This window comes from Thermobia domestica, chromosome 13, assembly GCF_964235325.1.
Source record: "Thermobia domestica chromosome 13, izTheDome1.hap1.1, whole genome shotgun sequence".
Classification (NCBI taxonomy): Eukaryota; Metazoa; Arthropoda; class Insecta; order Zygentoma; family Lepismatidae; genus Thermobia; species Thermobia domestica.
In genome coordinates, this window is record NC_137466.1 from 94532646 (window position 1) to 94546974 (window position 14329).

Below are 14329 nucleotides of genomic sequence, written 5' to 3' on the forward strand. Positions count from 1 at the left end.
GCTGAAACCGTATTACTGGATCGTCAGCAGTTTGAGTTGTATAAAAACCTTTTATTTTATTCAATGAGATCATTATCAGAGTAGCATTATCAGAGGATCACTGTCAGAGGATCAATATTAGAGAAGTAGCGTTTAAAGTTCTACAATTCGTCAAGTTAAAACATTATTAACTTCAAATACTAAGAGAACAGTCTAAGAAGTTCAACGTTGAAATACAACCGACTGCTGTTACTAGTATACGATCATTCAGTGCTTGGTTCCGCTAATCATCAACAACAGGTATGTGTCACAACCAAATTCTGTGCTAATCCAATTCGTTATACATGATTTACACATTAAATTACACTTTCTTAAGTCTTCATTACACAAACAACACTTCACACATAAATGATTACTAGTTCTGTTAAAATACACATGTTTAAGTAGACATTGTTGTTATCATTTTAATAGGGCTCTGGTTGGCCCTCAATCAATGCAACCAGTGGTGGAGTATCCCCAAACTTACCTCTCATATAAATGCAAGTAGATATAGATTTGCTTCATGCAAATTAGATCAATCTGGGGAGCTCAGAGTGCTCTACATATTCAAGTTTTACTAAAATTTTTATCAAGAGCAACCCAGGTTGGCATGGTGGAGTATGCTTAGGGTTCGATTCCCGGCGAAACTAGTTTATCATAAGATTATATAACCACCAAGGCATGGTTGTTTACATCCCGCATTCTTGCTTGATAGTTGCTAAACCCTCCCGCCCACCCTCGCGAAATGTGTAAAACAGTGATGAAGTTAAATAATAATAATAATAATGACTAATTTTTCCATTTGGTAACAATAATTATGTGTGTAGTTAATAAGTTAGAAGTAAACATAAGAATTCCTTATGAATTATTAAGAAATGGTTGTGTTATAAAAGTATATTTGCCTTATTACATGATTAATACAAAAGGTGTTTGTGTACAAGCTTATACGAAGGGTTTAGAATTATATAATGTGTGTATACATATTTTAGAATAAGTATAGTTTAATGACGGAAAGACGAATTATAACTAGAGCACAGAAAGCATTAGAAGGTGTAGACGTAGGAGTCGATAAGTTAGTACGTTTATTAACACCACCGCGGGGACGCAAGAAGTTAAACGAGGACTGTGTAGTAGATCAGACAATAGGAACACCAAGTTTTAGACCGGCTCCAGTTTCAAATTTTCCAGGTAGTCCTGTATCGGTAAAAACGTTTGATTTCCCACGTGAATTTGAAGAAATAAATCCAGATATAAAAGAAGAAAAACAAGTAAAAATAAATAAGGAACAGGAAGAACCTAAAATAGGATTAGAAAATAAAGATATGGCGACATCAGATAGAAGAGTAGCAATATTTACGGATATGAGTAGATTACCAAAGTTTGACTTAATAAAGGATCAAGACATAGTTGCGTTCTTTGATGAGTTCGATGACGCTTGCGAAATAGCAGGGTACGATGAAGACAAAAGGAAAACACTGCTAACCACAGTTTTCAAAGGTGTAGGTAGACAATGGGTAAAGCTATTTTTGAAAAGAAAAAATGTAGCTGACATTTCCTATAAAGATCTACAAAAGGATTTGATAGAAGAATTTACAAATTCTAATTTTAACCTAGATTTAGAAGACAGGATTAGAGACAGGTTACAGAGAGAAGATGAACCTGTGATAAATTTCGCGTATGATATTCTTACATTAGCAGATAGAATAGACGAGAAAATGAACGATACAAAGAAAATAGGATTAATAGCAGCAGGACTTTTGCCATATTTTATGGAAAAAGTAGGAACAAAAACTTTTGTATCATTAGAAGAATTCTTAGAAGAATTACAAAAAGTAGAGAAAAATAAGTGTAAAATAGAAAGGAGACAGAAGAGAGATAATAAAGATAGGAAAGTAACGGTGAAAGATTTATTAAAGAAAATGAAAGAACAAGTAGAAAGTGACGATAGTGACATAGAAATAGATAAGCTATTAATCAGAAAGAAAGAAGACAAAGAAATTAAGAAAGAGCCAGTTAGTGTTGCGCAAATTTCAAAATTAGAAAAGAAAATTGAGGATTTACAAGTAGCATTAACGAATGCATCACAGTTCAATCATAATAAGGATCAAGGCCAGGAGTCAAACGGTAGTCAGGATCAAGGCCAAAATAGAGAACATAGGTCAGATCGAGGAAAAGGATTTAGAGGAAGAAATTTTAGAAATCAGAAATTTCGGGGAAACAATAGAAACTATGACAATAATCAGTCGTATAATGGCAAATATAATAATGGAAATAATAGAGGTCGTGGAAACAATTACAGATCTGGTAACGGAAGAGGACAAAGAAATTTCAGGAGAAATTGGCGCGGAAGAGGTTTTCAAAATAATTTCCCGAATAATTATCAATATAATCCGCAATTTCAGCATAATTTTCCGCCGCAATATTATCAACAGATACCAATGGTATCTCAACAACCTCCACAGTCTCAGTCTGCGGTACCAACAATGGTTCCACAACAACTAAATGGAGTGACATATTATAATCCAACTACTCAGTCTTTAAACTGAAACAAACTGTAAATGAACGAGGCACATTTACAGGTACTAGAGTTAGGAAGATTAGAGAAATAGTAGCCTCAATAGATTGTGACAATGAAATGGTATTTTTACCAGTTTATATAGCAAACCGAAGAATAAGATCAACAATTGATACGGGATCACAATTGTCAATAATAAGTGATAAATTATTACCGACAAACGCAATAGTCATTCCGGAGAAAACCCAAATTAGAGGCATCACGCAAAATTCATTGACAATTGATAAAGTAGCAATTGTTCAATTTACAATAAATGGTAACAATTTTCACCATAGATTTAGAGTTATTAAGGATTTCCCTAATCAAATTTTAATTGGTAATGACTTTTTACACCCGCACAATTGTCAAATTCATTACGGCAAGAGACAGATTATTTTGCAAAGATTTGGTCGACCTCCAAACAAAAATAGGAATAATAATAATCCACTAAATGTTTCTGAAAGAATATCGCATATTCTAAGAGTATGCATGGTTCCGAAATTTGTAGTAGCAAAGAAAACATTTTTAGCTCCCAGAAGTAGAGTAATTGTTCCATTAAAATTGGTAAATTCGTGGACAAATCAAGAATATTTATTGGAACCTAATAGAGAAACGGAACAGAGGAAAAATATTTTTATTCCTAGGGCACTATTAGCACCAAATCAAACGTTGTTGGAAATAGTAAATCCTACTCAGAAACGGGTATGGTTAACTCGTAATACAGAGATCGGAAAAGCAGAAGATTATGTTGAAGATCAGGAGTTGATAGATCAGGGTTTGACACAGCAAGAGATTGACGAAGTGATACAATCTAGAAAAGAGTTTGATAAAACAAAGTTAAACATAGGTGAAAAAACGGAAGATAGGATAAGACAAAAATTGGAAACTTTATGTCGAGCATATTCTGATGTATTTGCCTGGAGAAAAGATAGTATAGGGAAAATTAAAAACTACAGCCATCACATAGAGTTAAAGACAAAAGTTCCGTTTAGGCGCGCACAATATCCAGTACCAGTAGCTTTAAAAGACAAAGTTAGAGAGCACATAAATGTTCTTCTAAAACAGGATATTATAGAAGAGGCTGCAAGCCCTTATAACAGCCCTATGCTATTCATTAAGAAGCCAGACGGGAGTCTCAGAAGTGTATTAGATGCGAGACAATTAAATAAACACGCAGAATTTTTCACGGTGTCTTTACCGCCTATACATTCGATTTTATCATGTATGGGAGGTCATAAATGGTACTCTGTGTTGGATATAAAATCTGCTTATTTTCAAGTGCCAATCACAGAAGAATCACGTGATTGCACTGGATTCAATATCCCGGGTCTAGGAAGTTATAGATTCACTAGACTAATTCAAGGTTACTTGAGCGCACCGGCGGTATACTCTAGAATAATGGCTATGGCGTTGGCGAACATATCGGTTGAGTCTGTATCCTATTATATGGATGATATTTTCCTATTTACTAATGAGCAGGAGAAAATGTTAGAAGTTTTAGAGAATGTCTTCAAAAGATTAAGAAAATTTGGAATGAAACTGTCAGTAGAGAAATGTCAGTTTATGAAGGGAAAGGTTTTAGCGTTAGGCCATCTAGTAAGCGAGAGTGGATACGAGATAAGTGAGAAAATAATGAAGGCAATTAATGTGTTTAAACCACCAAAATCACCAAAGGAATTAAAATCATTCCTAGGACTGACAAATTATGTAAGAAGATTTTGTAAGGATTATGCGAATCTAACATCAGACTTACAAAAAATTTTGAAAAAGGGACAAAAGTTCGTGTGGAATGAAAACCACCAAAAAGCATTTGAGGAATTAAAAGCTGCTCTATTATCTGCTCCATTGTTATGTCCATATGTCCAGGGAAGACCTTTACGGTTATGCACGGATGCATGTTCAAAATCCGTAGGCGCAGTGTTGCTACAGCAACAAGAAAATGGTGACTGGACACCATTAGGATACTATAGTAGGCTATTAAGACCAAATGAACAATCAAGACATATTGTGGAACAGGAATTACTTAGTATCTTAGCAGCATGCAAAGCATTCAATTTTTATTTATATGCGAATGAATTTGAATTGTACACGGATTGTCGTGCCCTTACGTATTTAAAAACATGCCCTAAACTATCACCAAAACTTTTACGTTGGTCTTTAGAACTCGAAGAATACAGGTACATCCCGGTTCATTGTGAAGGAAGTAAAAATCCATCTGACGTATTGAGCAGAAACACAACAATAACTCCCGATAAAAATGATTTCGATTTAGATACACTCGATACATTTCTAACGTTTGAAGAGGATATAGATGTAGCCGAATTACAGAGAAAAGACAAAATATTCGGACCGTTGATTAATGCAATAGAACATCCAGATGAATGTACACCGGAACTCGAAAAACAAGCTCGAATATATGAAATACGAGAAGGAAGACTGTATAGGATACATAGGTTTGCGAATGCAAAGAAATATCTACTGTGTATTCCATTTTCGTTGCGTGAATACGTATTTAGACAATTACATGTAGAACAATATGGAGGAGGACATTTCTCCTATAGCAAGTGTTATGCACGAGCAGTTAGGAAAATTTATTTTCCTAATATGAAGAAATTCTTTCACGATAAGTGCGCATCCTGTATAAGTTGGCAAGTGAACAAGAGGAAGACTGGACGTATTCCGTTACATCCACAGACATACCCACAGTACCAACCGTGGGATAGTGTAGTGATAGATGAGGCTGGACCATTTCCGATATCAAGCACTCATAGGCATAAATATATCTTAGTTATAGTAGACCAAGCTACTAGATATTTGATAGCGAAATCCATTCCAAATGTGTCTGCAGAAACGATATGTCAAACTATATATGAAGAACTAATATTAAAGTATGGCATCCCAAAGCAGATTCTGCTAGATCGGTTATCCTCACATCGGGGGAAACTAATGGAAGAAATGGCCGAGCGGTTTGGAATTCATCTAAACTTTGCTAACACAGGAGCCCATTATAAAATAGGTCAAGCGGAAAGAATGAACTTAACTCTACAAACAGTAATGAGACACTACTGTGATAAGAAACTTAATTCATGGGACGTTGTATTACCGAGTATTGTATTTACTTTAAATACACAAATACATGACGGAATGAAATATAGTCCATATTATTTGTTATTCGGTAAAGAGGCTAGAACCCCTCTTGAAAATTCTTTAGACATTCCATGTGAACACGAAGATAACGAGTTACGTATTGCCGCATTAAAAGAAGCTAGAAATTTAGCATATAAGAACTTGCAAAAACGGTTCAAATCTCAAAAGAAATATATGGAAAAGAAATTTGATCAACCAACTTTTGAAATTGGCCAAAAGGTTCTAGTGCGTCAGATGCCAATACCAGGGACACCAGCATGTTTCGCAGAAAAATATAATATTAGAGCGGAAATAATTGAAAAGTTAAATAATAATTCCTATAAGGTAAAATATTATAATAATAAAGGACTGGTGTAATATGATTCTGTAGAAATTCGTAGATTAAAGCCATATATTGAGGAGGAATTAGAAGAAGAAACGCTAGGTGACTGAAAAAAAAAACATGAACTTTATTTTTCTTATAAGTATGAGCACTGACCTAGGTCGAGTCAGCCCGACCTAGTTGGGTAGTGAACTTAGTGTTCACATAATATCCCAAAGAACCAAAGGCTAACGCATTGACGGACAGGAAATGGTCTCGTCTCTTACAGTGTCATATGTTTATAAGGAAAATAAAGAGAAATAAATAAGTAAAGTAAAATAATATTTAATATTGAAACTAATTGTAAATGTCTGAAATAATCATAAACACGGCAAAATAATAAATAAATAAATAAATAAATAAGAGGTAAATTTTCCATAAATTACAGATTGTGGAAAAAAAAATCCGTCACATCATGTTTGGAATATTAATATTAGTCGGCATCGCAGTTGTAACAGCAGCAGAACATCAGCAATACACTTTGGAGAAATTAGGAATTGCAGTTTCCGAAGATTCTTTCGCAGTACATACGGTAAATGAGGTATATACCACCGTTAAATTACACCTAAACTTTCATGAATCAGTTCCAATTCATGAAGTTTGTTCGGAAGTGCCAGATATTTCCGAAGAATTTCGAAAACAAGAATTAGAATTTCGCACAAATATTTTAAATTCCATCCCATGTGCATTTTTATACAAGGATGGTATAGCACAATGCATGAATAACAATAGGACAAGGAGATCTATTTTCTCATCGATTCTAGGATTTTCTTCCATTGGACTATCAGCTTATAACTTAGTGCATGGACAACAAATGTCAGCGTCAATAAATAAATTAACCGAACACGAAAATGTATTAACAAATGAGGTCAGAAGATTAAAACAATCTGTGAATGGTCAAATTAGTATAGTTCATGGTGTAATTGTTAAGGTCAAGCACATATTGGATGATTTTCGGTCAAAATTACAAGAACTTTACTGTTATATGCACCAAGCTCATCGGAAAATTTTAACAAATTTATTTTTGCATATGGCGAAACAACGTGTTTCCGAAATTTTGAAAAATATTTTATCTAACGAATTAACATATCATATTTTGAGTAATCAAGAAGTTTTGGATTTCATAAATTCTCATGATGTATTAAAACACACAGTATATTCTCAAGACATTGGATTATTTTATAGAATATCGAGTGTTCATTTGTTAAAATTTTATTATAATGAAAATAATGTTGATTTATTATTACGCACACCAGTTGTCTATGAAACTAGCATATCGAAAATGTATGAGGTAATATCAATGGGATTTCTCATTGACAATCGACGATATTATTATAAATTACCGGAAATGGTATATTTTACTGGAGGAAAATTCTATAGCCTAGAAAAAGATGAATGTACTTTTAAAAGTTTTTTGTATTTCTGTAACAATGTAAATTTAAATACGGAGTCCAAATGTTTGAATAATTTAATATTCAAAAATTCGGTAGAACACTGTCAATTAAAATCAGAGAAATATCAGTCAAACATATCATATTCTTACACTCATGCTGGAGTGTTATATTCAGCGTTAGAACCAGGCTATATGACAAAATTAGGCGAGCAACAAGAAGTACATTCGGAAAAAATTCAATTTGGAAGTAATAGATCATATTTCATTTCATATGAAAAATTTGATAATCTCATTTTTGGAGACATTGTAATTCCGACGAAGAAAATTTTACAAGTCTCAAACGAAATGATAAATTTAGTAGGGAACTGCTCAGACGAACACTTAAATGTTACAGCTAATACGCAAGAACTAGATGTCTTGGCTGAAAAATTGTTAAAATTAAAATTAAATTCTGTAGTTCCAAATCTTCAACTAAAAAATGACTATATGATGTATGCAATTATTGGACTTTTAGGAGTATTATCTATTATTATTATATTATCAATTTTTATTTACGTTAAAGTATCTAAACTCATTTCAAAATATGAAATAAAGCATGATAAACCGTAAAAAGGGAAACATGTGTCCAAAATTTTGAACATAGATTTCAAATAATTAATGATAAGTATAAATAAAGCTTGAACAACATTTTAATAGAGTGCTAAGGTTATTTGAAATTGAACTTAAACTGCATAGGCAAAATCTATAACGTATTTTGCCTGTATTGAATCTACATAATGTTTTAGCACTAAGTAGGAAATTCAGTTTAAATTGAAATATTTTAATTATGAAATTTTGAAATGAGTAGAGAAAAATAAAATAAATAAATAAAAGTTGAAAATTTGGAAATATAGAAGTGTTCTGTAAATGTAATAAATAAGGTAAACAAACATTAGATTAACAATTATAAAATAAAAAAATGGCAAACAAGAAAACATGCATGGTACGTTACCGAACGGCTATATAAAACTGAAAGAAATCGCGAACCGCGGAAAACGGGAAAGGAAAAGAAGTAGATATAGGTTAGGTTAAGTTATACATTAATAAGCTACAATGAATAGAGTACAAATATGTTTTTCGTCAAGCTAAAATAAGTATTAGAGTATTAAAGTAAGAATCTTATTTGGTAATGGATTGTAAAAAAAAAAAAAAAAAAAAAAAAAAAGTAATCAATAAATCAATAAGTAATCAATAAATCAAATGAGAGAGCCATGGATGGAAAAGATGTTTCAATGCATTTAATAAACTGTTTATTTTTCAACATATTATATGCTATATATATATACTAAATGTTATGTATTGGTTATTGGTTTCCAACCTTTTCACGCAGATACTTAGCAGTACTGCAAAATTTATGTAAATATAGTAACAATAGTATTCTTTTAGAAATCAAGTAATGATTTAATTTTCATTGTAAATTTTATACAGTAAAATCTCAATATTTATACACTTTTGATAAATTTTGACATAATTTTGAGGTTATGGGTTTTATCTTACGCAATATTGTATTTTAGTAACTTATTTTCAATTTTATATTTATTAATACTGTTTTACATATATCTTAAAGATTTGATGTTTCATATATAGCTCTTGGCGTCCACTTGCGACGGCAAGCTGGAGTCTTGTCGGCGGGGGTGTCAAGACCATAGATAATTATTAATTATTGGTTTAATTTGTTTAGTTTAATTGTAGTATGGTCTTGAGTTTCAGGAGACCTAATTTACTCTTGTTTATCTCTAAAGAGATATGTGCAAAGAATACAGTATGTGTATACTTCAAATTGTATGAATTCTAGTCTATCAACAAGAGCTTGTAATGTTATGTAATAAATTTGTTAACATCCACACTTTTCTTCGGACAATGAGGACATCAAGAAAGTGACATTGTTTCGTGTCATCATGATTGAATTGAGGTTATGAGAATTTGGTTGAATAAGATCTTTTTAGATCTGGGACGCACGTGGACGAAAATCGGCCCGAGTGCTGAAACCGTATTACTGGATCGTCAGCAGTTTGAGTTGTATAAAAACCTTTTATTTTATTCAATGAGATCATTATCAGAGTAGCATTATCAGAGGATCACTGTCAGAGGATCAATATTAGAGAAGTAGCATTTAAAGTTCTACAATTCGTCAAGTTAAAACATTATTAACTTCAAATACTAAGAGAACAGTCTAAGAAGTTCAACGTTGAAATACAACCGACTGCTGTTACTAGTATACGATCATTCAGTGCTTGGTTCCGCTAATCATCAACAACAGGTATGTGTCACAACCAAATTCTGTGCTAATCCAATTCGTTATACATGATTTACACATTAAATTACACTTTCTTAAGTCTTCATTACACAAACAACACTTCACACATAAATGATTACTAGTTCTGTTAAAATACACATGTTTAAGTAGACATTGTTGTTATCATTTTAATAGGGCTCTGGTTGGCCCTCAATCAATGCAACCAGTGGTGGAGTATCCCCAAACTTACCTCTCATATAAATGCAAGTAGATATAGATTTGCTTCATGCAAATTAGATCAATCTGGGGAGCTCAGAGTGCTCTACATATTCAAGTTTTACTAAAATTTTTATCAAGAGCAACCCAGGTTGGCAATACAGTATTGTGAAAAGAATGGACTAGTGATTGGGAATATGTGGTTCAGGAAGAATTATAAGAAAATAACCAGATGTGAAAGGAGTGAGAGAAGAGTGAAGTAATCAATTGACTATGTGATAGTAGAAAACAAAATGAAAAGAGTGTTAATGAACGTGACAGCTATGGCAGAGGAAGCTTTAGAAGACCACGGAGTAATGGTAGCAAAGATAAGGAAGAGACAGCTAGGGAAGGTAAAGGAAGAAAAGGAGGAGTGATTGAAAACGTACAAACTGAAGGACAGAGAAACCAGGAACAAATCCCAGAAAGAAATTAGAGTAAAATGGTCAGAAGATGAAATAAAAGAGGTAGAGAAGAGATAAAAGAATTTCAGACAGACAATGGTAAAATATGTGGAGATGACATGAAGGACAAGAAGTTAATAGGATTAGGAAACTAAGTAGTGAAATGAACGGAAGGAAAAGATGACAAAATGAGAAGATTTATGAAGAAATGAATGAGGAATAGAAGAACCGAGAACAAAGACAGATATAAAGGGATGAAGAAGAAGGAGCAACAGAGTGTTTCGAGAGATAAAAAAATACTGGGAAGAGATTACACAAAAGGAACGACTGAAATTGTAGAAGGAAATATAAAAGGCTGTTCTGTAGTTGAGTGAAGACAGAAGAAATCCAGCGATAGAAAGAACAACATTGAAAACGGAAGAAGGGGAGGTGATAAGAGAATAGAAGTATCAAAGAGTAATCGAAGGAACATTTCTAATAGTTACTGAGTGCAGGAGAGCCATTGGGCAAGGAGAAAACAAAAATAGCGAACAAGAAACTGATATGAAAGAGAAAGATACAGTAATTAGGAGAGAAGTGGTACAGACTATATAATAAATGAAATTGGGATAGAAGAATAGAAGATGTACCACAGAAGTGACAAAAGCAACAGAACATGAGGAACATTCATATATAAATGGTTATATAGAATATTAATAGCGGTACAGAAAGAGTAGAGAATACCAGAAGACTGGCCAAGATGTTCAATAATACCGTTATTCAAGAATGAAGATAGACAGAATTGTAGCAACTACAAACGAGTAACCTTGTTGACGTAGGCATCCAAGATAGTTGAAAGAATTCTGTAGAAAGAAGACGAAAGTAATTTAGAAAACGAAGAAGCCAAGTAGACTTAATTTTTGTAGTAAGATAATTGACACAGAAAAATAGAAATATTTCAAGGTAATTCTAGTATTTATGTAGTTAGAGAAGGTATACTATAAAATGCCTAGAAGTGCGTATGAGAAGCAATGGAAAGGAAAGGTTGCAGCAGGAAGACGACAAAGGTGGTAAAAGCAATGTATGGAAATAGCAAGAGTTGCGTGGGGATAAAGGAAAGGAAGACTGACTGGTTCGAAGTAAGAACAGGACTGAGAAAAGGAAGTGTTATGTTGCCCTATTTATAAATATTAATTATTTAGATAATGAAGGTGGTTGAAAGAAGAGTAGGAAGAGAAGGTAGAACATGGCTATATGCAGATGACATGATGTTGATTGGAGAAAGCAGAGGAGTACAAGCAAGGCTGGATGAGTGGAATAATAAACTAGATGAACGAGATCTTAAGATAAGCAGGAGTGGAAACGAAGGTGGTGATAAACAGGAAGTAGGAGAAGCAGAAGAATTTGAAATAAAGTTAGAAGATGAAAATTAGGAGCAGTAAGTAAGTATAACTATCTGAGAAGTGTGATAGATAGAGAAGGAGAAAAATGAGAAAGAGATTAGAAGAATTCAGCAGGTCTATAGGTTATACCAAGGTGTAAGAGATATGTTATGGAAACATGAGATTCCGAAACAATGTAAGAAGATCGTGTATACAGGTATGTATATAACAATCCTTACATACGGATTGAAACTATAGACAATGACAGGAAGAGAGGAAATTAAAATAGAGGTAGCAGAAAAGAAGTTTCTAGAGAAATAGAAGGAAAAACAAGAAGAGATAAAGTAAGAAATTATATAATAACGGAGAAAGTAGGTGTGAAGAATATAGGCAAACGGATTGAGAGGAGATTGGAGAATAAGTTAGTTCGGTCACGTGAAGAGAATGGAGTAGCAAAGGATAGCAAATAAAGAGTTAGAAACCAAAGGAGAGGGAAGAAAACCGAATGAAAGACTGGGAAAAAGATGGCTGAAGAAAGTAAAGGGAGACCTAGAAAAGAGGTCAGAAATGCGAAAGAGATATCCAGGTAAGAAATGTGAAGAGAAAGAGGAAGATGGAAGGCTCTGACCGAATGTCCAACCCGGAAGATAACCAGAAAATGGATACGCTAAAGAAGAAGACCATCGATAAAACTATATGGGCAAATTCACATCTTGGTGTACCCATGTAACGAAGGTGACAACAGTGAATAAACTCAGTAAGGGTAAATTGACCTACTTGAGTTTAGTCATGCTTATGATGATATAAGGATTATTAAAGCTAAAAAAATAATATTGAATAATATCTCAGAATTAACTATATGAAGTCCTGATTTCCTATTTGGAAGAACGCTCCTCAACCAACTCAGAATGTAATCTCAGGTTCATCAGTTGTACTCAATGTAAGTAGACTTTTACGTTTGTTTCGTTGTTATATTATTATCCTGTTGATTAAAATGCATATAAATCTGAAACTTAGATGGAGGGAGCTTATGTTCCACCCTGGAGTCCCAAATGACGCCCCTGTATCTTTATGCCGTAAACGGAAATGTATCTTTCTTTTTAATATGCTGTGAAAATAGTTTTAGGGGTTGGATTTGGCATAACTTGCTAATAATATGCCTTACCTGTAGATACTGGAACACATAGCGATGAGTTCTTTGAAGAAATATGAAATCCCTCAGAACAAGTGCACACATTAGTTTCTGTATCGCATTCTACTTCGCCTTCCAAAACATTACATTGGTATGTATTACTACAATTTTCATTCAATCCTGCATAGGAAAACATAAAACAGCTGTTTATGCCTTATATCTACATTATGAGTGCTATACGTAATTTGTTTATAAATTTATGGAAAAATATAACTATAATCTTAGAAGAATAAGATTGGTAATAACTTAAGTTGATCATCTCTGCCATATCTTTTGGAAAATATACAGGTGTACCGCCAGAGATGGCCAACTTAAGTAATGTCCTTCAAAGTTTTCTCTGCCTCTGTTACAATTGTAACAAGCAATGATTTAAAAGCTACGGTGTGTCCCAGCCCCTTAAATTTATATTGTATTCTACCAATTGCTGCTAGCACCAGGACTAAGAATATTTAAGATTGATATAATTGTATTAACCTGCAATTAGGCCACTTGCGTTGTATTCTTGTATAATATATTGTTGGTATAAATCGGCCTACTTCTCATGTTTTTGTAGAATATTCTGTATCATATTCATGTAGTGTATTACTACTCTAAAAATTAGCCAACCTGACTATACATAGTATATATTAGAGAATATATAAGATCGATATAACTCTCTATAACCTTTAAATGGGGACTTTGGTCGTATTTTTCTGAAACATGTAAGATTCATAATAGCTTATTTATATGCCGTGGGTTGGCCATTTTGGGCCTTTTTTAATGGAATATTTAAAACAAGGAATTTATTTTGGACAGATCAGGAAATTTGCCTCTTCCGGACATCTACTACTTCTTCTTTACGCTTCTGGAATTTTCCCGTATCCAATTTTAAGTCTATCTTTTCATTCGGAAAAATCTTTCCTAAAGCTCTGAAATGACTTAAGCGATACAATACACAGACGTATGAAAGTTAATGCTTTTTCTTCCTCTTTTGAGTACACATTACAATATATGAATTTTATTTTCTTATGTAAGTTCAATACTTTTATGGAATAAATTGGCAAAGTTCTCCTTTCCATAAAATTCACAATTACTTTTCTAATTTAATAGATTTATAGATATCTGTTCTCTGAAAATTTGCAAATGAAAGCACTATGTAAGAATGATGTAATTTGTTACTGCATTGTAATCGGATATTGGTGACTCGTGTCTCAAATGTACAATACACACTACAATGTTTATCACTTTTAACTGCAGAAATCAGCATTTATAGCAATGAAATGTAATTGTTTTCGGTTATCAGAGCCACTGTCAAGTAGTGAAGGGATTATACATAACACATAATAAAAGTTAAGATAGCACAATATGATAAACTAATAACGAAATAGTG

General features: G+C 33.1%; 1 protein-coding gene across 1 annotated transcript in view; it reads right to left on the reverse strand.

Annotated features, from left to right (window-relative positions):
* The window catches only part of LOC145669237 (uncharacterized), a 138951-nt gene that overhangs the window by 46409 nt on the left and 78213 nt on the right, over positions 1-14329 (reverse strand). Inside the window, exon 9 of the mRNA XM_081737561.1 lies at positions 12934-13080. Within this exon, the coding sequence (XP_081593687.1) occupies positions 12934-13080 (147 nt within the window). The remainder of the gene's footprint in view (positions 1-12933; positions 13081-14329) is intronic.